The sequence below is a fragment of the Triplophysa rosa genome, linkage group LG5 (assembly GCF_024868665.1).
Source record: "Triplophysa rosa linkage group LG5, Trosa_1v2, whole genome shotgun sequence".
Lineage (NCBI taxonomy): Eukaryota > Metazoa > Chordata > Actinopteri > Cypriniformes > Nemacheilidae > Triplophysa > Triplophysa rosa.
This window is the reverse complement of record NC_079894.1, coordinates 28,950,173-28,974,273: the sequence shown is the minus strand read 5'-3', so window position 1 is coordinate 28,974,273 and position 24,101 is coordinate 28,950,173. Positions and strand designations below refer to the sequence as shown.

At 41.3% G+C, this 24,101-nt stretch overlaps 3 protein-coding genes across 8 annotated transcripts; 2 read left to right on the top strand and 1 right to left on the bottom strand.

The window, feature by feature from the left end:
- The first annotated feature begins 309 nt into the window (after positions 1-309).
- LOC130554372 (oocyte zinc finger protein XlCOF19-like) lies at positions 310-2,598 on the top strand. Of its 2 annotated transcripts, none has more exons than XM_057333971.1 (3): positions 310-391; positions 625-793; positions 1,204-2,598. In XM_057333971.1, the coding sequence occupies exons 2-3, from the start codon at positions 709-711 to the stop codon at positions 1,902-1,904; spliced, it is 786 nt and encodes a 261-aa protein (XP_057189954.1). In that variant the 5' UTR covers positions 310-391; positions 625-708; the 3' UTR covers positions 1,905-2,598. The 2 variants fall into 2 exon arrangements, with proteins under 2 accessions (XP_057189954.1, XP_057189955.1); XM_057333972.1 differs by lacking the exon at positions 310-391 and adding an exon at positions 425-540.
- A 1,156-nt stretch (positions 2,599-3,754) lies between these two features.
- Positions 3,755-6,977, top strand: LOC130554371 (gastrula zinc finger protein XlCGF7.1-like). 2 transcript variants are annotated; one of them, XM_057333969.1, is made up of 2 exons: positions 3,755-3,980; positions 4,857-6,977. In XM_057333969.1, the coding sequence occupies exon 2, from the start codon at positions 5,120-5,122 to the stop codon at positions 5,969-5,971; it is 852 nt and encodes a 283-aa protein (XP_057189952.1). In that variant the 5' UTR covers positions 3,755-3,980; positions 4,857-5,119; the 3' UTR covers positions 5,972-6,977. The 2 variants fall into 2 exon arrangements, with proteins under 2 accessions (XP_057189952.1, XP_057189953.1); XM_057333970.1 differs by lacking the exon at positions 3,755-3,980 and adding an exon at positions 4,005-4,256.
- Positions 6,978-7,501: 524 nt separating this feature from the next.
- Positions 7,502-23,446, bottom strand: LOC130554376 (phospholipase A and acyltransferase 4-like). 4 transcript variants are annotated; one of them, XM_057333983.1, is made up of 5 exons: positions 9,661-10,277; positions 8,543-8,596; positions 8,298-8,343; positions 7,831-8,099; positions 7,502-7,765 (listed from the first exon to the last, which is right to left on the bottom strand). In XM_057333983.1, the coding sequence occupies exons 2-5, from the start codon at positions 8,558-8,560 to the stop codon at positions 7,649-7,651; spliced, it is 450 nt and encodes a 149-aa protein (XP_057189966.1). In that variant the 5' UTR covers positions 8,561-8,596; positions 9,661-10,277; the 3' UTR covers positions 7,502-7,648. The 4 variants fall into 4 exon arrangements, with proteins under 4 accessions (XP_057189966.1, XP_057189965.1, XP_057189963.1 ...); XM_057333982.1 differs by lacking the exon at positions 9,661-10,277 and adding an exon at positions 23,333-23,446 and having other exon boundaries at positions 7,504-7,765; positions 8,235-8,343; XM_057333980.1 differs by having other exon boundaries at positions 7,504-7,765; positions 8,235-8,343; positions 9,661-10,135.
- Between the last annotated feature and the right edge of the window lie 655 nt (positions 23,447-24,101).

Here is a 24,101-nt window from a genome sequence, read left to right as displayed (position 1 = left end):
TGAATCTGGGAATTGTAGCCATTGTTCTATTAAATTGCTCAGCTTAGTTATGAGTCATTACTGGAAGAGGTAAAAGGAATGGGAATTGAAAGAATTTCAATGAAAACACTACTGAATAATGGATCAAATACATATAAAATATACTGTGCTCTAATGAGATTCCTAAGAAAGGGTCATATGTTTAATAGAATTTAGAAGATGCTGGGATTGAATACTGAGATTTCTTAACTTTATTTACAATTAATTTATATGAACTTTTGTTAAATATTTAACTCTCCATCAGCGTTCCACACTCCAGTCCAGTAGGTGGCGGAAATGCACCAAAAGTTTGTTTGCCACCCGCCATAAAAATCTAAGAGAAGAAGAAGAGCATCGTAGCATCGAGCTTGAGGTATAACAAGGCAAAAAAGCGTTTAAAGTTTTTTTTTGAATGTCCCTTGACAAAAACTGAAACGATTTAACGTTTTTGTGTGTGTTAAAGAAACGTAGATTATGAGAGTAATTTAATGCTTCGTGTGAAATGCTAATATTCGGTTTCCCGTGAGTGGTTATTGTTATTTATAACACCGCGTCAACACACGAACATAAGAGTGATTCATTTTGCTTTTCTTTTTATTTCAACAGATCGTTCATCAAAACGCGACCAAATAAAGTTCCCGTGCAGAATAAACAAACACCAGGTGAAATTAGTGAAAGCTTCCTGCCAAGATGGAGGGTGTTAAAGGGGAAAATGAAGAAATTAGCATTACAAATTCATGCGAAATTAAAATGGAAGATTTCGTTGTTCAAAGAGGTTGGTCCAACTTCTGATTTTCATTTATTGATGCTAGAAAATATTAAAGAGTATACGTCTAAGACAGTTTTCCAGAATTGGTCTCTTACAAACAATAAGCGAATAAACAGAGAAAAAGACCTAAAATGGAGTTCTAATGATTTCTTGTGTTGGAATTTTGTATAACTGATGCATTTTTATATAGCCTACATTTTATATTTGTCTTGGAGAAATTAAAATGTGCAATCTGTAAACTTGATCTAAATTTAGCTGGGACGAGATGAAAATCATTATAAGCAGATGAACAAAATTGAATGCGGAATAATACATTCATGCGCAGGCCTCTAAATGGAAGGATCAACTGGTTAAGTTTATTTTTTTGATCTGCGTCACGCCAGACTGTATTTTGATTCTTGATATGTTCTGTTCAGGCCTGATGGAAGTGAAAAAGGAACGTGAAGAGCAAATTGAAGTGGAGGACCAACAACCATATCAGACCCCTGATGTTTTCATGACCGAAGAAAAACCTTCTATTTGCCTAAAAACGGAAAATAATTTCTCAGAAGAATGTACAGCTCAAGGGACAGAAGCAGAAAATTCTGTGCAAGAAACTCATGGACAGAATCCTTTGAAATGCAAGCGCTGTGGAAAGTGTTTCAGATACCGAGGATACCTTGAAAACCACATGAGCGTTCACAACGAAGAAGAGTTTTTCATTTGCCTTCAGTGTGAGAGGCGTTTCAAACACAAAGAAAGCCTTGTGAAGCATATGGCTGTTCACGCTACACCAAAACCTTTCAAATGCCAACATTGTGGATCAACTTTTAAATACCTAAGACGACTTACGGAGCACACGGAAGTTCACAACCAGGGTTGTTTTACATGTCATTACTGTAAACGGCAATTCAAGTGCACAAAAAGCCTGAAAAGCCACATGGTAACTCACAGTAAAGCAAGGCCTTTCACATGCCATCAGTGTGGAAACACCTTCAAAAACCGAGGCAGTCTTATAAACCACATGGGTCGTCACACTGATGAGAGGCCGTTTAAGTGCCAGTACTGCGGAAGAGGTTTCAAATACAAGGGTCGTCTCGATATCCACATCACTGAGGGATGCCCAAACTTTGTTTGAAGAGTGCCACCTGGGGCATATATACACCGATCAGGCATAACATTATGACCACCTTCCTAAAATTTTGTTTGTGGTCCACTTTTGCTGCCAAAACAGCCCTGACCCATCGAGGCATGGACTCCACTACTGTTCCTTTATGGGTCCACTTTTGGTAGACAATGACCACTGCAGATTGGGAACACCCCACAAGAACTGCAGTTTTGGAGATGCTCGGACCCAGTCATCTAGCCATCACAATTTGGCCCTTGTCAAACTCGCTTAAATCCTTACGCTTGCCCGTTTATCCTGCTTTGAACACATCAACTTTCAGGACAAAATGTTCTCTTGCTGCCTAATATATCCCACCTACTATCAGGTGTCCTGATGAAGAGATAATCGGTGTTATTCACTTCATCTGTTAGTGGTCATGATGTTATGCCTGAACGATGTATACGAAGAGTTAAGATGCGAAACCTTCTAAAAGCCACATCCGTCAAAAATGAGATTGTTGTTAACAACACTGCCCAGTCAGTCTGCAATATCATAATGGAACTGAACCTAGGAGCCTGTCTCAAGTTTAGAGTGTTTTGCATCTGAACTTATAACATATATATTTAGCTGCATTATCCATTTATATTTGAATACGTGGAATGTACATCACTACAGTGAATATACTGGAATAAATGAATAAACCCATTTCATTTTATGAATCTTTTTTCTTTAGTTCTAGATGCAGGCGCCTAGCATAAACTGCTGTTTATACTTCCGGTTAGTGTTGTAAAGCCATTAGGTATTTCATTTGAGACCATATTAGCCTTCTACAAGTCGTACAACTTTTGTTTTGTGCTGACTTTAATGAAAGTATTAAGTTGTCAAAATCAGAAGGAAAAAGCACCGTACGCAAAAAAGCTATTGGGATAGCGAGACTAACAGGAATGCATTTGTATACCATCAATGCCAAAGAGTTGGCATTGTGAAGATTAGGGGAAGGAATATGAAAGGAAACTTTCTTCGGACCATACTAAGATTAGGGCATAGTAATTAGAATTTATGTGAAAATTGTCAAGTATTATCCGTGGTAGAGCGTGTACTTGTTAGTAGAAGAAAGTATGAAGAAGAGAGGGAAAACGAATGGTAAAGGTGGGAATAATAGGTGTAGAAATAAAGCGTAGGCCTAGACTAAAGTGGGTGTGAGTAAATAAAACATTTACAATACCTTCACCGAAGAAGCTAGCTCCTTCAGTCTTGTTTCTCTCATCGACAAACATCTTGGAGGAGAAAGCGCAAGGGTAGTATGCCTGACTTTACGTTGGCAGCTTAAAATCTCAGCTGAATAGATGATGGTGAAAACAAGTAGTAGTAATGACAACAAAGATTCTCAGAACAACAAGAGGCGGATGTTAAGAATGTCAGAAATTGACACTCCAGGGAGCAAATGGGTTATTATCACGAAACCACTAAAACATCACGGCAGCAAAGATTTTTATTATAAAGTATACAATTCGGGAACACAAAACATTATCATAATAATTGGACAAAACATAATTCTGAAATTCTCATTACCGTAACACGTCCCGATTTATCTGTGTGCATTAGGCTACATGTGGTCATTTATATGTAAAGTAAATTTAAAAGTTGAGTAAAATTAAAACATTCTGACAAAAAAACTATAGGATGTTCTACTAGATGTTCTCAAATGACAAAAAAAGATTGACAGAATATTCATGTGTAATAAAAATAATTTTTTACGCCTTTTGAAAAAAAAAGTAAAAAACTGTGAGTAAAAGTTTTAAATATCTTTAAACACCTTGTTTTAAATGATAATAAAGTACATTTGTTGAGACGAGTGTTTTTAAGAAAATCATGTTTGACATCTTGAGACCAAGATTTTGTGAGAATTACCTAAATACACCCGAAAGGTGGCAGCAGTGCAATACTTTTCACACTTTGGATGCAAGCTGGCGTTAAACCACGAAGAAGAAGAAGAAGAAGAAGAAGAAGAAGAAGAAGAAGAAGAAGAATGTTAATTGTAAGGCTACACGTCTGCAGCTCTGCCCCTCGTCTCAGGAAAGGTTTGCTTTTAGAAAGACGCAAAAGGTGATTGAAATGTTTTTTATGAGGTTTGTTTTTTCCCACCACATAAAAGTATTGATGAAATACTTCTTTTATTAAGGAAGAAAGATTAGATTTAGTTACGTGTTAATGCATTGCATTATTTCATAACAACTTTACATAAAAACACGAATGTCTTGGAAATAACGGCGAAAATCAACGTGACACATATTATTGTAGAAATAAGTGATGGAGAAGTGCACAGAAGGAAGAGAATGAAGTTCCTGAGTGTCAGAGAGGATGGCGTTGAGGATTGTTAAGGTACTCGAGTGACAAGTATAATAATAATATAATAACTTAACCAGCTTAATTTAGTGTATAATATATGACATCATAAGGTTTACGGATGTTTTTATGATTATTTGCGAAAAAAGAACACGAGCAAAATGGCAGCGGGGAGCTATACTAATTCTACCCTCTTGTGGTAAGATGATATCACTGCAAGCTACTTGTTTCGCATCCATCCATAACATAATGTGTCTTTACGGCCTTTGACCATTAAACTGCTCACACCCATATAAAAATCTTATGCTATCTATGCAAATAAGTCATTTTATTGACGGCACACCTTAATTGTAATGTAGGTCTACAGGAATCATGAATTCTCACTGTCAAATGTGGGTTTCTATTCAATTGTTTGTTCTAATTTGTTCAGACTACTTTTATTAATATCACAGGGTAAATAAATCATTTCTATTTAGTTTCATAGATTTACAGTCAAGTTGACTGAAAGTGCTCTTCACAGAGATGCCCAGTTTATTTAGATGAGATGATCGGCAAAGCTTGTTTAAACAGAAGCTTGATCCTCTGTCTTTTCATGCTTTTAAATTGTTTTTAAACATATATACTATTTTATTTCAGATCAGATGGACAAAAGAGGAAAATCGAGAAATGAATGACGTGGAGACGTGGATCAGTATCAAAAATCTGATCATTGGAAGAAACATTTCGTGAAGGAAAACTGAGGAAAAATCGTATAGTTCCCGACAACAACCCAAGCAAACAAACAAATTGTTACAAAACAAACACCAAGAACTTGATCACATTTCTTTAAAATATGTGTTGCATGCCATCTTCCTGAAAAGAGTTTCGACTACAAAGGTAGCCCTTATATCCACAAGAGAATGGAGACCGAAGAGAAGACTTTCACTTGCCCTCAGTGTGGAAAGTGTTTTGTCAGTAAAGAAATCTTAAATGTTCACATAAAAAGTCACGCTGAAGAGAAACCTTTCACATGCCAGGAGTGCGGGAGTAGTTTTAGATTTAAAGAACACCTTGAGATTCACCAAAGATTTCACGACGAAGAGAAGCCTTTCAAATGTCTTCATTGCGCCAAGCGTTTCACATACAAAGAGAATCTTGAGAATCATGTAAGAGTTCACACTGGAGAGAAACCTTTCACTTGCCCTCAGTGTGAGAAGAGTTTCGCATTTAAAGGAAACCTTAAGATTCACCTGAGACTTCACACCGGAGAGAAGCCCTTCACGTGCCCTCAGTGTGGAAAGAAATTCAAATATCCGAGAGACCTAAAAAGTCACTTGAAAATTCATTCTGGAGAGTATGTGTTTGCATGTTGTGTTTGCGAGAAAGGCTTTGCAGAAAAGAGAACTTTAAGATACCATCAGCGCATGCACTCTAAAGAAAAACAACCTATTTGGGGTGAAGACGCCACAGTCTGTTCGTGTTCTTTGTGTGGAGAGCGTTTAGTTAAGAAGAACCTAGAAGCACATAGCAGCTTTGAGTGTGCAGAGGTCTTTTCTGAGGCCGATGACTGGACACAGAACGGCACTGAAGATAAATCTGACAGGGGCTCGGATCGTGAGAATAATGTCCCTGCTTCAGAAATCCTGAAAGCGCAAGAGTGTGCGCAAACCGTAGAAAAGATGTACCCCTGCCCGTCATGCGGGATGAATTTCAGCACATGTATTTATTTGCTGGCTCACGTGAAAAGGCGTTGTCCGGAGTTGTCACAGTGAAGAAAGTTGATCTTCAGGGGCCCAAGTATCGCTGTTTAAATCATTGTGTGTGTCGTTGAATGTTGTACATTAATGTCTTTATGTTTAAAACAAAGACCACTAATGTATAATGTGCTGGTTGTATATTTTAAAATACAAAATATCGTGTTCGTTTACCTTTTTACAAAGTACATACTGTGTTTTCTTTTACCTAAATCTGTTGAAAGGATTTTTAACTGTAGTCAGGGCTCAATATAAAAAAACGATTTACCCAGAAATGATATAAATCAATTTTTTTCAATAAAAATGATTAGAATTTGGATATTAGGATATTGACGCCGTTTACAATAAAGTGACATGTTATCATTCGATGCAAAAAGTGTCACCAACTCATGCAAACAGAAATGGTGCCAACAGAGCATGATTTGAGTTTATATTTGTAATGTTTTGATTGATTTGTTGTGTTGGACACATTATAGTTAAACATTGTTAGTTTCTAAATTTTTTTATTCGGGTGAGATTGTGATCAATATGGTCTGTAAAAATCCAGTTTAGTTTTTGCTTGGTTAATGAAACTGCAATATTATGGTATTATGTTTCAGGAATCCATTTTCAGTCTACCAATTTTCAAATCAATTTTAAATCATGAAAAATGCACACTGCACTTTCTGGCATCAGGACAAAAGAAGAAATATCTCTTCTTTATTTGCTGTTTATAATTTTATAAAAACAGCATATACAGACTACTGGAACAATAAATATTCAGACTTTCATGGAAAATGTACCGAACACAGCTTGTGCCGATGTAATTCTTGTAACCCAAATTCATTTTGTATATTCCAAGCACTTTTCAAACCAACACGTGTGACTTTTAAACATAAAACACTTTTATGATTCAATGTAAATATGAGAATCTTGACAGGTTTTCTGCCAGACGGACACTTTAAACAACTTCCCTTTCCTCCTTTCAAGGGAGGAATCAAGCGGTGGTTACATGCTTTGTTTAGTAAATAAATACGACTGAGCTACACCTTATGGCTGGAATACACAAGACGATAAAACAAATAATGGAAGATACTTACAATCTTGCGTATTTGAGGGATATTACCATGCGAGAATAACAAAAAAAATCGCTTGGTCTCACTGGTGAACACCCTTAAAGCGCTCTTATTGTTTTCTACTACAAATGTGTTTATCTTTATTTGCAGGTTTACCGTAAATATACACTACGACATGTACATTTGTTGTAAATCTTCGCACAAAGCTAATTTAATTATGACAGGCTTGTAAACAAACATTTAGCTTAGTGAAAATGAATGCACATCTTGCATTCAGCCTTATGTTGAAGATAAGGCGAAAGATTAAAAAGAACCATAAAGCTGTCTGACCAGCTGCAAACACACCAGAAATAATGCTATTCCTTTACTCTACCGTATCATGATTTTTATGTAAAATAACTGAATGGATCCGAACTCACTTGACTGCAAATGATAGTGTGTGTGTGTGTGTGTCATTAAGTGGTGCCAAAACCAAAATAGAAACATGGCTCAAAAAGTAAATTGAAAAAGTATTTCCTTTATTAATGGTGAAAGACTTTATTATACGTTTCGTTTGTTGGAAATCAACGAGTTTTACATTACATTAAATACATGTACTGATATGAAATTGTAAAGGCCTCGGTTGTGCATGTCGAAGCGTTTATTTTGTCTGCTTCTCTTTGTCTCTCGAGCCAAAAAAGCCAGCAGCATAAGCCAATGTTCCAATGGCAGCTATTGCAAGACCAGCTGCAACACCAATCTCCACCGCTTTTCGTACCTGTGAGAATGGACGGGAATTCAGTATATCAGTTCACTTTGAGATAACCAAACCAACTCCTGTACCTGGTGGGACTCTGGCTTTCCATATCTCAGCTCCGTGACAAAGTGCTCACAGTTACGCCTGACCACACAGTATGGACGCCTTCTGCCCACAAGCCTCTGTGCATCCCGTAGGATATCTCTGATATCTCGAGGCTCATATTTGTCATCTAGAAGGTTGTTGATACGGTACTCGTCCGAGCCTACAACATCCCAGATTTCTTCCTTCTTCACTAAGGCTCTTTCACACGTGACTGACATCATGCTGTAAGACCCAGCGCAAGCATACTCTGCTGTAAATGAAAAGATAAAGAAAATAAGACAAAACGTTTCTATCGGTAAAATAATTAGTCATTCTTTATTAGACTTGTGTATGTGATACTGTATTTTACAGTAATGTTATATCTATTATTCTGATCATAACTCACAAGGCGGGGCCAGGTGAATCACAAAACCATCACCAACACAGATAGCCCAGTGCTGGTAATCACCTCTGAAGATTTCAATGAGGTCTCCTGGTTCTGGCTTCTCATCATACTAGGAGACAATCATATCAGGTGTTATATTTAGCTACGGTTTGGGGGGGAATTGAGACACACTGCTTAACTATATAGAGACAAAACTGAAAGTACAAAGTAAACGGGTTGTGGCTGTTGTATAAGACAGTGTAAACGAAGATTTACATATTTCTTTTTATTTTTCATTCGTTACAATCTTACTGCTAAAACACATTTACCTTTTTAGCTGGTGGCATGGTAACCTACAAGCTGAATCCGTGTTGACACTGATCCTATGACATGAACAGAAGTAAATACATTAGGTATTTTCTGTGTCGATTGTGCACGTTATGCATGTTTTTCTAAAATGTCGTCATAAACGAAACAGGCTTTTCCAGGCTTTGAGCGACTCAAATACATACGATGTGATCACAAATTAATAATTAAGAAAACGTGTTTAGATCAAATAGCTGATATTACATGCTTACGATGGTTTGTTTGTGAGTAAGATTACTGTCCATGCAGTTTTATTAGCGGTAAAATCAGAAGTGAAGAACCATCTTAAAATCTTAGCAAAAGTCTTGTAGTGTATATGAGCCTTTAGCAACCTTATATTCAACTCATAGGGACTGCAAATATTGGTGACAATGTATAAGATTAAACATTACATACACAATAGCAAAAATAAAAGATGAGAGAGAAAATCAATTAAGATGAAGGTTTTGGATGTAAATCAGTGAGGGAAATTAATAAGACAACGATACATGACAATTGAACAACAGGTCAAATCTTAAGAATTACATATCTGTACAAAATCAAAGAACTCTTTAAAACAAAGAACATCTGAACACTTATAAAAACGGCAAAGACATGACTATGCAACTAATTAGAAGTGGTAAAGTAAGGAAATGCAGCTGAAAAATATTATGATAAAGTTCAAATTAAAATCTTTCCAAAACTAAAATGAATACAAATCCATAGGCTTTCCATTTTTTTGTGATGCCTTTCTGTAGGTTATGTCTGAAAATGAAAAAGCTGTACATTTACTACTAGGTTGAGTAGGCCTAAAGCATGTAATGAAGCTTACAAAACTGACACATCTCATTAAGTTAAACACAAAGCACATGTTCTCTGTAAATATTCACAAAACAGTGAGAAACAAAACAACTTCTATAAAATGCAAGCCTGACAACTTTGTACTGAGTAAACACAAATGTTGAAGCTATAGAAATGTTTACCAAAGGAAAATACCTTAAAGTGATAGTTCACCCAAAAATGAAAATTCTGTCCTCATTTCAAACCTGCGTGATTTTCTTTGCTTCGCAGAACAAAAAAGAAGATATTTTGAAGCACTTACAGTGTTTGTCGCAGTCAGATCAAAAGTGAAACGTCTCCGGTTACTGTTGTAACCTCGGTTCCCTGACAGGAGGGATCGAGACATTGCGTGAAACGTTACGGGGAATCCCCTTCTCCAAACCTATACTGAAGCCTTATTGCACAACGCCAGTAGAAATAAAAATAGAACTGCCCCTATACACCGTCTGGACAGCATACCCTCAATCTTTCGACTGAACATTACAGCGCGACGATCTGAGCCCGCGAACATGGCAGTTTACGCAATGTCTCGTTCCCTCCTCTCAGGGAACCGAGGTTACGACAGTAACCGGAGACATTCCCATTCGAGAGAAGTCTCTCAACATTGCGTGAAATGCTATAGGGAACCGTATAAAATCACGCCATGAGAGCAGCAAAGAGCGGACCCCAGCGCTCTCCCAACATAATCACAAGGCAAGTGTGAGGGAAACCCCCTCTGCCAATCAGCATAGCAGCAAACACGAGCATTCAGCCCATTGCATGCCGCGCAAGTGGGAGCCAATCAGAAACGGTTCTATGCTTGGGCAAAATGCATAATTTCCACTGACGCAGTGGGTAATGTGTTCAATCACGCCGTGAGAACAGCGATAAACAGCGAAACTTTAGTGGAGCTAACACATAACATGCACCACATAACTCTTGGCAGTAGCACATAGCACAACTCCCACTGACAGCACACACCTTACATAGGCTCTAAGACGATTGGATACCAAATTATGCTACGGGATCCAATCAAAACACTCAGAACTCTGGGGAATACCATACCACCATAGTTTGCAAGAGCACTATGCCACTACACTGAGCAGGGTAGCAATACACATAGCAGAATAACAAGTATAAAAACGGCAAACGCCGGGGCCGAGCAAGGCAGAAACAAACCCTGTATATTAAGCACTGGCATGCAGCCAGCGATATAGAATAAATAACACAGGGCCGAGGCAACCGGTGTACATAGTGAGGATGGAAACAGGCGCAAGCTGTTATGTTTGCATCCCCAAGCAGTAAAGACAGTGACGGCGAAGGACACGGCCACATACTGTATAAGGCACAGGCTCACACGAGTCATAACCTAAACAGCGAACATGCAGTCATAAAGCATGGGCTCGTGTGAGTGATAGCTGGGGGTAGGACTGCCCCCTTGACTGCCTATACGACCTAGCTGACACACACAGCATAGTCAGACAGCTAGTATGCTGCTGCAGAGCACTGCACAAGCCGCCCAAAGCACTGCCTGCAAGTCACACAAGCAAGCTGCTAATAGTCGGCGTTGCGTGAAGCAGTCACGCAAACTCGCAAGCTCAAAATATATATACGGTGCATGCCGAGCAACGGCGTCCGACGAGGCCATGGCTCGAGCAAAATGCAGAGAGCATACCATTTGCGCACAAAATGGCATTTAGAGTGATGGGCACATAATCATGCGGTCTACGTGTGACATACTATCACATTCAACCTCCTGCACGGAGAGCGTTGTAAATCCCATATGCGCAAAACAGGCAGGGTATTTACACGGAAGCCTCTTCGAACAGATCGCATGCAGCGGATCGACCAGAGAGAGAGCCAGTACTCTCAAAGCAAAATCTCAGGCCAGAGAAGAGGACAGAGGGCGAAGGGTCTCTGCCGTTCTGTTACCCTCACAGATCTGAATACCAGATCGCGCTTCCTACAGAACGTTCATGCATAAAAAGCAGCGATAGCCGCGACAACATCCATATTAGAAACAGTATGCTGTAGCACTCTCGCCACCACAGTCATAAGGGCTAATGTTAAAATGTCCGACACGGGACAGTGCACCAGGTCGTAGCCATTCGTAATGCACCATACACGCACTCAAGAGCACAAATTAAGAGCATGAAAACACCTCCGTAGTGTATCCAACACGTGTCGCGACAATACGACCAGTCCTTGTTCCCACACACTACCCACACATGCCGGTGTACAGCTCAGTCTGTCGACTCAATAGGAACGGCTAAAGAGAAGCGATGAACTTTATCAGATAGGGGGAACCGTTTTGTATAAACGGAAATGGCTAGCTGGCACTCGGCTAGAGTACTATTAGCACATCCCCTACAGGTGGACCTGTGACAGGGAGAAAATACGTAAACACAGTGCGTGTTCTCCTCTGTCGCGAGCAGACATCAGTCACCCACATGAACCCTCACAGATGAGCTCGTACCGAGACTGAGTCAAGAGAGTGTGACCATATGTTTACACACTTGTGAACAAAATGCTTTATGCTCCCCACAGCAAGACGCTGCACTTGCGGCTGTTCGGCACATTTCACTAATGGGCCAATCGACAGCACAGAAAGAGAGCTCAAAATCAAGCGAACGGCACTCGACCAGCACTATAATGGCACACATGATAAGGGCAGCAATCCGAGCACACAAAGAAGACAGAGACAACTGTCCAACAAGCAGTAGTAACACCTTAGACACCTTATACAAAGGGGTAAGCTCATATGTGGGAAACGGTTTAAGCATAGCAAGCCAGCTGTGCTCAGCCGCAGCGCTATAGGGCAGAGACCGGCACGGCCAGGTCTGTATCTAGCTGTCCTACAAGCAGTACACAGAGCAACGGCAAACATGCAGTACCAATTGTGTAGCAATTGCAGGCTCGAGTGGCTGCTGATAAAGCAGCACCGCCGCAAAATCCAGCCACGTGTCAAAATAACAGGGATGCGAATACATTCGCTCTCTGAATCAATTCACAATCAGAATGGCCACATGAATCACAGAAAACGCCTACGACGAGGGGTTGTCTGGATTAAAACAAATACATGGCTCAGTTAGGGCACAATAACCCGTATGACGATCTGTGAACCGCCGAAAGCACCTGATGTAAGGGGCTGTCTGGAAATGCCACACATATGATAGAACGCAACAAGCGAGGATCTATTCGGTAGTGATAGGAGGCGCATAATAAGCGCGCAATGATGGGCAAGGTTCGGGACAGGACAGTGACTATCATTCGACTTCGGGCGAGAAAACATGGCGAAGCCGTAACTCTGGACATCGGAGCCACGTCTGACTCTTGTGAATGTCCACTCCCAGCACCGGCGCTTTCCGCCAACTGCAACCGCTTCAGTGGTGTGATCTTGGTCTGTCCTGTGACATGGATGTGCGCAAATAGTTTTTAATTAGTTTCAATTTCGAAAAGCTTTGCTCGTCCGAAGCCACAGTTACTGGAATAGTCAACAGGATCCTAAGTGCAATTTCACAGTTGGAAAAGGTTCCTTCGGTCCCTTTGAGAAAATGCAGAGTTTGAAGTGCTGTAGTTGATCCCTTTGGAATTATTTCTCGGAGAATTCTCAGTTCATGGAAAAGGTCCATCGCGTTTATATCCTGAGATTCGGACGTGTTTCGTGTTGTTTCAGCACAGCAGCTAGATGTCTCCAATCATTACTGCCCTCATTAGCAAGTTTGGTTCAAGGCCGATTTGCGTAGTTCACGAGTTCACCTGCGCAGATAACCGCAATGTTGCAGGCATAATAATGATAGAGCGTGGGTAAGAAGGTGTAGCGGTTTTAGCTAATTAAGGTAATGATGAGCTAAGCTCACCAAATATGGTTCTCCACCAGATCTTTCAAGATCACATCCATGAAATGAGTTATTTAAAACATCAATTTCAGTCAAGCAATTAGTTTAGCTCAAAGGAAAATACGTATAATAATCGTTATTAAAGATACATATTTTACGGTCTCTGATTAGTAATATAAAGCATAACAATATTTGTATGTATTCGTCCAGCAAATGCATCAATGATATTATATACTTTACATTATCAAATGGCCATAAGTAACGTGACTTTACCAAACAGGATTTAGAGCAAAGGTAGCGTAAATCAAACACAGTTAAAGGGACTAAGCTTGTGAGCATGAATACAGAAAACCCCTCGCAGGTGAATATATATGGTTGTTTATTAAACTCTACTCTACATGGTAAAAATATTGACGATCGCATAAACACAAACAATACATGAAACATGAAACACAAACGCGCTAGGGAGCGCGGAGAGAGAAAGCGAGAGCAATAGAGAGAGAGAGCAAGAGAGAGTATGGCAGCGATTTCTGAACACCAATAAAAATCATCTTTAACAAAGAGGAATGAAAATAAAATGTTCTATGGTAACACAATATATATAAACAAGGAGGAATTGTAAAGACAAACATTTAGATATCAAATATGCCAGGTTTGAATTGCATCAAGTCATGATTCATTCGGAGGTACGAATACAAACAAAGCCTGAATTAAACTTGCCTATTTAACAGTTACAGATTATTTAAAAATGCAAGAGTGCCAACATATAACCTAGATAAGTAGATATAGTTATAGAAAAGGACAGTTTAGTGTAGTTTTGTCAGAAAAGTTTCTCTGGATAAACTACAGGTGAGACAAAACAGAGAGACTTCTCACATCTCCTTTTGCTTGCTTTGAAGCATAGGAGTCGTAAATATCCCATGGAGAAACAAAAGGGGTTATCAACACTTTCGTTGAGAGCACCAACCTAAATCCAGGACCCCCTGGAGCCAGGTCTGACTATGTCCTGGTTTCTTGATATCCACTTAAAAAGACCAAAAGATAGTGGAGGGGGTTTATGGCTCTTCCTTTAATGATTCCGACCATTTGGCTTATGCCAACTCTCTACAACGGCATATACAGTATACAAGGCAAAACCTAAGGGAGGGTTTGCTCATTGTGTGAAAAATTGTGTTCCATCCACATTCAAACAGGCCCAGGTCACGCCCCTACTGAAGAAACCCACATTGGACCCCTCTACTACCGACAGTTACAGACCTGTCTCTCTGCTCCCATTTATTGCAAAAACACTTGAACCAGGTGTCGCACCTACCTATCCCAGAACAAACTACTGGATGACAAGCAGTCTGGCTTCAAAACAAACCACTCCACTGAGACTGCACTGCTATCGTTCACAGAAGCACTGCGGCTAGCCAAGGCCGAATCTAAATCCTCGGTCCTGATTCTGCTAGACCTCTCTGCAGCGTTTGACACTGTCAATCACCAGATACTGCTAGCAACCCTGTCATCACTAGGAATCTCAGGCTCTCCTCTCCGCTGGTTCAAATCCTACCTCTCCGGCAGATCCTTCAGGGTGTCATGGAGGAGCTCGCTGTCCACTGCTCACCACATGATCACTGGGGTCCCTCAGGAATCGGTGCTCGGACCGCTGCTTTTTTCCATCTACACAACATCCTTGGGACCCATCATACAGGCACATGGCTTCTCATATCACTGTGATGCTGATGACACCCAGATCTACATCTCGTTTCACCCAGATGATACCACTGTAGCAGCTCGCATTACAGCCTGCCTAGAGGACATCTCGGCTTGGATGAAAGAGCATCACCTCCAGCTGAACCCGGCCAAGACAGAACTACTCGTGTTTCCGGCACACCCCACGGTGCAGCACGATCTCACCATCCAACTTGGCAATACCACAATCACTCCTTCCAAAACAGCCAGGAACCTCGGAGTCATATTTGATGAACAGCTGTCCTTCAATGATCACATTGCAAAGACAACGCGGTCATGCCGTTATGCGTTATTCAACATTAGAAAGGTTAGACCCTATCTCACTGAGCATGCGGCACAACTCCTTGTCCAGGCCCTGGTAATCTCAAGGTTGGACTACTGCAATGCTCTCCTTGCTGGTCTTCCTGCAAAGGCTATCAAACCGCTCCAGCTGGTTCAGAACGCAGCAGCACACCTCGTCTTCCAACAGCCCAAAAGGTCTCATGTTGGCATCCCCTTTTCATCTCCCTCCACTAGCTACCGGTTGAAGCCCGTATCAGATTCAAGTCACTAATGCTTGCCTACAGGACTATCACTGGATCTGCACCGACATACTTTCACACCCTCCTACACTCCTACACCCCATCAAGATCCCTGCATTCAGCAAACCAGCGGCGTCTTGTACTGCCTTCCCATAAGGGCAGTAAATCGCTTTCCCGCTCATTCTCATTCACAACTCCTTCCTGGTGGAACATTCTTCCTAATTCGGTCCGGTCAACCACATCTCTCACAACATTCAAAAAACTACTTAAAACCCATCTCTTTTGTGAATACTTGACAGACAAATGAAAAAAAGAAACACTAACCCTCCCTCTTTCTCTCAACAGGTAGTGGTCTAGCTTTTGTTGAAACTAGTAACTTTGTATTGGCACCTATTGCATTATTGCTCCTGTATGACATATCGCTTATTGCTCCTTATACTCTTTGTAAGTCGCTTTGGATAAAAGCGTCTGCTAAATGACTAAATGTAAATGTAAAATGGCTGAATTACACAGCACATATACAAGGCAAAACCTAAGGGAGGGTCTGCTCATTGTGTGAGAAACGGCTGAATTATACAGTATATACACAAGACAAAACCTATGGGAAAGGGTTTGCTCATTGTGTGAGAAACTGCTGAATTTGTGTAGAGCGGAGGCAGCCTCTCCAGAGGCGGAATACGCCTTCTCCGGTATGTGGGCAGTCATCCCAGCCTCGGACTGCAGAGAAGACGAGGACGGGCACAGGTGCGCTGCAATCGCCTGCTCGACTGGGGGAATGCGCGCATAGCCGCGGGCTTCCGCTCAACCCACCAAGGACGAAGATGGCTGATCCTGAAGCTCGTCACGACCTCCTCGTGAACATCGGGAAAAAGGGCGCATGTTTCTTTTGGGCACAGTGGTGGCTGCAGAAACCACGAGGCCGGCTCCTCGGGGGAGTCCCACTCGAGGCCGAGGTCTTGCACAGCCTTGGTGAGGACACAGACGAGCTCTACGTGAAGCACGGGGGGGCATCCCACTCCGCTCGTTCCCTCTCGGACTCTGACAGGTCCCTGTCGGAAGCTGCCAACGACATGAGCTCATCCCCGACGCGCCAAACCGGACTCCAATCGGCGAAGAAGACCGGAGTCCAGACAGCGGCTCGCTGCCTAACAAAATCTCTGAGGGCGGCGACTCTCTGAGCCTTCAGCACCCGCACCGGAAGGTCCTCGCAGTGCGGGCAGTTAGAATCGGAGAGAGCCGCCTCCGCATGGGCCATACCCAGGCAGAGCACAATGCGTGTCCTGTGGGTCGATGGGCCCGGAAAATAAGGCACACACGGGCATGCTGGAACACACGAGCAGAAGGATCCTAGTTCTTCCTCTTCTCCTGGGTGTATCCTCAACAGCACACGAAGGTAAGTGAAGGAGAAAGATTCTGAGGGTATGCTGTCCAGACGGTGTACTATATAGGGGCGGTGGCCACACCCCTAAGTGCCGTCTTGACTGACATTGGCCAGTTCCATTTTCATTTCTACTGGTGTTGTGCAATAAGGCTTCAGTATAGGTTTGGAGAAGGGGATTCCCCGTAGCGTTTCACGCAATGTTGAGAGACCTCTCGAAAGGGAACCTCTGTTTACTTTTCTGTCATTTATAGACTGATTTATAGACTTCTGTGTTTACATCACATGTGCAGAGTTTAGCGGGTTGTGCATCAGTAATAATGGTCCGCGGGGAAACTGAAAACTGCTCTGTGTATACTGTAGTTAAATGGACTAAACGAGGCTTCGAGGCATGCAGTTGACATTTTATTCAAGTGCCAATGGTATATACCAGCATATACCCTTAAAAGGCGACACAATATATTGCCACACCCCAAAACTTATTAACACAACTGAGCTGTTTTTTTTCTGGATAAGAACCACAATGGTATTTACGAATTGTGTAATTTAACATTCTTTATAGATAAACATCATGTAAAACAATACATACATTTGTATTTTGAGGATGATTGATTGGCCAAGAGAGAGAAAAAAAATATCACTGTAGATTTGAAACCCCCGGTCTGACACCCCACACTGACCACCTCTCTACACAGCCATCAACACCTCCAGTTACCCCCTTCTCATCCCCTAATGCAGTTCAGATCAGTGAAGATAATGTGCGTCAGGTCTTTAGGAAACAAAAGAGAAGGAAAGCAACAGGCCCAGACGGTGTTTCAACAGCCTGTCTGAAATCTTGTGCTGACCAGCTGGCCTCCATTTTTTCACAGAACTTCAACAGATCACTGGAGCTGTGCAAAGTCCCTTCCTGCTTCAAACGCTCCTCCATTATTCCCATCCCAAATAAATCCAAAATCACAGGACTTAATGATTACAGACCCGTTGCCTTAACATCTGTGGCTATGAAGTCATTTGAAAGACTGGTGTTGGCTTACCTGAAAGACATCACGGGACCTTTACTGGACCCCCTGCAGTTTGCTTACCGAGCAAACAGGTCTGTGGATGATGCAGTCAACATGGGACTGCATTATACCCTACAACATCTGGACAGACCAGGGAATTATGCAACAGCCGTACCATCAGCACTGGTGCCACCCCAGGGATGCTTGCTCTCCCCACTGCTCTTCTCCCTGTACACCAACGACTGCACCTCTACTGACCCCTCTGTCAAGCTCCTGAAGTTCGCAGACGACACTACAGTTATTGGCCTCATCCAGGACGGTGACGAGTCTGCTTTCAGAAGTGAGGTTGAGCAGCTGGCTGTCTGGTGCAGCCATAACAACCTCGAGCTAAACACCTTAAAAACAGTGGAGATGATAGTGGACTTTAGGAGAAATCCGCTGGCACTCCCCACACTCACTATCATGAACAGCACTGTGGCAGCAGTGGAGTCATTCAGGTTCCTGGGCACCACCATCTCACAGGACCTGAAGTGGGACATTCACATTGATGCTATTGTCAAAAAGGCCCAGCAGAGGCTGTACTTCCTTCGCCAGCTGAGGAAGTTCAACCTGCCACCGGAGCTGCTCTTACACTTTCATAACTGTCTGGTTCGGCTCAGCTGCAAAATCTGACCTTCGAAGACTACAACGGATAGTCCGGACTACTAAGAGAATCACTGGCACAACCCTCACCACTCTCCAAGAACTGTACTCATCCAGAGTGAGTAAAAGAACTCGCAAAATCACTCTGGACCTCTCACACCCAGCACACTTTCTCTTTGAACTGCTGCCGTCTGGTCAGCGCTACAGAGCACTGAGCTCCAAAACAGCCAGACATGGGAAAAGTTTCTTCCCTCAGGCCATCTACCCCATGAACAGTTAAATGTTCTACTGTGCAATAAAAACACGTGCAATACACAACTATATACTCACATTTATTATACATGTGTGTTGATATAATATTCAGTTATCCACATTCCCCTGCATAACTTGTATATAACACAGTATAATTTGTATATAGCACATCTGTACATACAATATACTGCCTATTGTCCTTTTGTCTAATATTGTCCTTTTTTGTCAGATGTGCATTGTCTCTCACATATTTATTTTTTTACGTTTTGTTACCTGTGCCTTGTCACTTTTTTAACCTGTATGTGCACTGGAAGCTTCTGTCACTAAGACAAATTCCTTGTGTGTCCAAGCACACTTGGCAATAAAGCTCTTTCTGATTCAGATTCATTTACTCAGATGGCCAAGTGTGATCCAGACAGCTGTGTTATGAGATAATACATATTTTTACGACATTAATATGTCATCAGGAGCCGCATGGATTACTTTTGTGTTGCTTGTATCTGTTTTTTGAACTTTCAAAGACCTGGCGCTTAAGGACTTGAATATGGATCACCATTGGCCACAGTTTCAGCTTGTTATACTACAGATGGCTGTAGTAAGTCAAGATGGCCCAAGTGAATACATTAACAACGAAAGTTCATTTTTATGTGAACCAGCCACTTTCTATGAATACGTAATGAAACAACAACTCTATTTTAATGAATGATTAAAATTCAGTGTCACGTGTCAGTGTTGTTATCTATAGATATATAGTATTAGGCATTTTTTCACAAGTTTTATGTTTCAAAGTCAAGAAACAACAATTGGATGTTTAATATTTGCGTATGAGCTTCACATTGATCTTTTGTTAGCTGCTTCTACAGTAGATGTCGTGGGGCACTTGAAAAATGAAAAAAAATTGTGACAAGGTAAAAGTTTATTAATTTATGCAAATATTGTCTTTTTTGTTGTTGTTGTTGTTGTCGTCGTCAGAGTGCACCAGAATGTTAAAATCACAAAATGTTCTTAAGGGGAGGATGCCCCCAGAGCCCCCATCAGGGATTTATATTGTAAGTGTGTCACCTTTTTCTATTTGCAGGTCTGGATAATGCTTATTTACTCAAAAACGAAAGTTCAGCTTATTACAAATAAAGATTTTTTTTAAAATCAGTTGCACTATATGAACAAAAGTATTTGCCCAACCTTTTTTCCTAGAGATCTGTAATAAAATGTTACGTTTATTTAACATTTAAATCTTGTTAACTTCACTTGTTTCAAACATACTATTGTCAGATTTCCAGTCTCTGACAAATAATGTGGCAATTAGAATAAAAACTGGGCTGTATCCATATTTTTAAATATTGTTTAAATAAAGTGACAACTGTATTAAAAATGGTTAATACCTGAAACATTTCAATTTGAAACATTGTTTTTTATCCATTTCATTGTAGACCTTGTGGCGATAAAAGACGATGTTCTCAAATTCACTGATGTGGAAAACCATCAACATCTGAGACCTCATAATTTTAGAAGTGGAGCTAAATCTGTCGGTGGCCTACAGACTGAATGGAACGTCTCACAGACAAGAACTAAAAAACCAGGATCCAAAACCTTCACTTGCCGGCAATGTGGGAAAAGCTTCATACGTGAAGGGCAATAGCCACATGAGAAGTCATACTGGAGAGACTCCTTTCTCCTGCCAACAATGTGGAAAGAGTTTCACGCAAAAAGGAAACCTGAAAAGCCACATGAGAATTCACAGCGGAGAAAAGCCTTTCACGTGCAACACTTAAAGGCGCAGTTCTTGAAAATCAGCGGCCACTAGCGTTGTATTATAGTTTTGCAACGAATCTCTGAGTCATTTGCTCACCCTTCCCTTTCGAATTACGACGGTGGCCGCAACAGTAAAAAAAGATGTCGTCTACTGAGACAGCGGATAGCAGTGATACAAGCAACGATGTTTCTTTACAAAGGTAAGGCAATATATTAACGTAATTAATCATTTAACATGTATTCTATTGCGAAAGTTACTGTTACAATTCTATAATTAGATATATTTCTTGTAGTGATGGGTCGTTCTTGAACATTCGTTCATTTTGAACGAATCTTTAATGTGACTCGGGAAGAACGAGTCGTCTCGGGGAGTGATTCGTCCAGTCGCGCATGCGCATTGCGCAACATTCTATGGGTCCTGTGACAAAAGAACGAACGACTCAAACCCGAAGACTCGGGAGGTGAACTAATCAATTCTCTTTCCGGCTCAGACTGCATTGGATAAGAGGTGTGGTGAGCTAATCATAGACTAAAGACCCAGGTAAACAATGAATTCATCTTTTCTGTTTCTTATAGCATTATAGTTTTGTATTGTTTGTAATGTGATCAACGTTTGCATAAGTAGTAGATGTGTTAGGAAAGTAACATGTAACATTTTAATTATATTTTGCTGAAATGAACGAAATGAACGATATGACTCGAAAAAAGATTCGTTCATTTTGCTGAACGAGACTCAAAGGTCCGAGTCAGTAAAATGATCCGAACTTCCCATCACTAATTTCTTGCGTGCTGCTATCTAGTACACGCTGAGAGTAGGGAAGTAACTAAAGTTAGCTAATCGTAAATAGCAACGCTGTTCAAAGCGTTTGATCTGACAGCGACATAGGCAGTTAGGTGTAAGTCAGTAGACGTTTGTCTCCCCCTTTGTAAAGTCAGGAACAACCGGAGTACGTACCGCAGGGACGGAAATACATTATTATTCGGAGGTTATATGGCCATTTGTATAAAATGCTAACGTTACCGTTTCAACAAAACAGTTGTTTGGTAAACATTGAAAAAGTGGAAACATTGAAAATGTTGAATTATCTTACCAGTCTAGCAGAAAACAGGCAACTTCGGCGTCGCCTTGAAAACATTTGTCTTTCAACAGTGCCTTCCATCTGGTAATAGATACACCGATGTGTATCCTGGATTTCTGCCGCCGTTTGTCTCTAATTCGTCTGGCAGCATCACGTTTGCGCTTCTTTGACGACGGAGATTCACGCTCTGTCGGCTCTTGTGCACAATACGCATGGTCCTCCATTTTATCAAAACTTCTAAGACAGAACAATCAATTGCTTCAGCTAGACGACGACTACTCCTCCTCCTCTCCGTACTACGACTTACTACTTTGTGCTAGTGGTGGGCGGATCGATCCTGAAGTATCGATACTGAGGTTGTATCGAAAAGGATCGATCCTAACATAAAAATATCAATACTAATGTGTTTTTAGTTTTTACTACTGATTTTATTTATTTACTAATGTAGCTAATAATTGTATAATGAAGAAAAACTATTTCCCATACACCTAGTTTTGCACACGTTGCTCCTCCCTGCCCTGCTGTGTTTTGTAGTCCGCTATCACGTGACTCAGCAGCGCCAAGCGCAAGCGCGCAGACGCTGCTGCAGCCAGCGAAAAGAAGATATTGATATTGTTACTATTTTCCAGTAATAATTTGGTGCAAAGTTCATGTTTGCAAATTCGATTACAGGAATAAATAACTAAATAAATAGATTTATTTGGTTTAAAAGATGTCCAGTGTTTTAACATCTACATGATTAATTAGCCTACAGGCACATTAAGAGCACAAATCACAAAATATTTTAGTGGTCATGAAAATGTATTCAGATTTAGCATATTAATGATGCATTCATCTGATAAATCATGACATTTCATTTACAGGAAAGTAAATGTAATTTCAAGTGAATGCTTTTTAAAAGCATTGGTATCGGTATCGAAATCGGCAATACTGGCCCTGCATTTACTTGGTATCGGATCGATACCAGATTTTACAGTATCGCCCACCACTACTATGTGCGTCTTCAACTCAGTGATGACACAAGCTGCGTCTAAAAACACACACGAAGACCAACATATACGAAACGCGCTCTGTAGAGCTGTTTGTCCGTTAGAGCTGACTGTACAAAACATGGCTGCGCAACATAACAAATTCCATGTAGATAGGCCCGCTCCCTATGTAGATACAACTGGTTTATATTAAGGTAATAAAAACATAACTTTTCATTACGTAAGGTTTTTATACACATCTAAAGACACCGTTTTGTATGTTATATTGAATTTCTGTTAATAGATCATACAAAACATCCCGCACTGTACCTTTAAGTGCCACACGAGAATTCACACTAGAGAAAATTGCTTTACATGTCATCTGTGTGGAACGTTTTTCAGAAACATGGAGCAGCTGACAAGCCACAAAATAATACACACCGGAGAGAAGCCTTTCACCTGCAACCAGTGTGGAAAGAGTTTCCGATTAAATAAAAACCTCAAGAGTCACATGATACTTCACACCGGAGAGAGGCCTTTCACATGCCATCAATGTGTAAAATGTTTCTCGCGTAAAGGGAACTTCAACAGTCACATTAGAATTCACACCCGAGAGAAACCTTTCTCTTGTCAACAGTGTAGGGCTGCAACAACTAATCGATAAAATCGATAATAATCGATAATGAAATTCGTTGTCAACGAATTTCATTATCGATTAGTTGGTCTGTGACGTCACTTGCGAGCTGCGCAGTTACAAATCAAGCGCGTCTTCTTCCGTTTTAAAATTACCGTTTTAGATGTGTCTCTCCGTGCAGCATGAGCTGCGCAGTTTTAAATGTCAGACGTGGTTCTCCGTGCTGCAAGAGGTTCGCAGTTTTAAAGTCACACGTGTCTCTCCGTGGATGCGTCTCTTCGTGCAGCGCGAGATGCGCCGTTTTAAAGTCACACGTGTCTCTCCGTGGATGCGTCTCCGTGCGGCACAAGTTGCGCAGTTTAAAAGTCAGACGTGTCTCTCGGTGCATGCGTCTCTCCGTGCAGCGCGAGGTGCGCAGTTTGAAAGTCACACGGGTCTCTCCGTGCAGCGCGAGGTACGCAGTTTTAAAGTCACACGTGTCTCTCCGTGGATGCGTCTCCGTGCGGCACAAGTTGCGCAGTTTAAAAGTCAGACGTGTCTCTCGGTGCATGCGTCTCTCCGTGCAGCGCGAGGTGCGCAGTTTGAAAGTCACACGGGTCTCTCCGTGCAGCGCGAGGTACGCAGTTTTAAAGTCACACGTGTCTCTCCGTGGATGCGTCTCCGTGCGGCACAAGTTGCGCAGTTTAAAAGTCAGACGTGTCTCTCGGTGCATGCGTCTCTCCGTGCAGCGCGAGGTGCGCAGTTTGAAAGTCACACGGGTCTCTCCGTGCAGAGAGGTGTTTTAAATGACAAAATTAAAGATTATATTAGTAAAACCCAATTTGTGGCGTTTGCACATTGCAAAGTACATAATAGGCTAAATACCCTGATTTGGGGGTTTATTTAGTTCAGAGGTGGGTAACGAATTACATTTACTTGAGTACT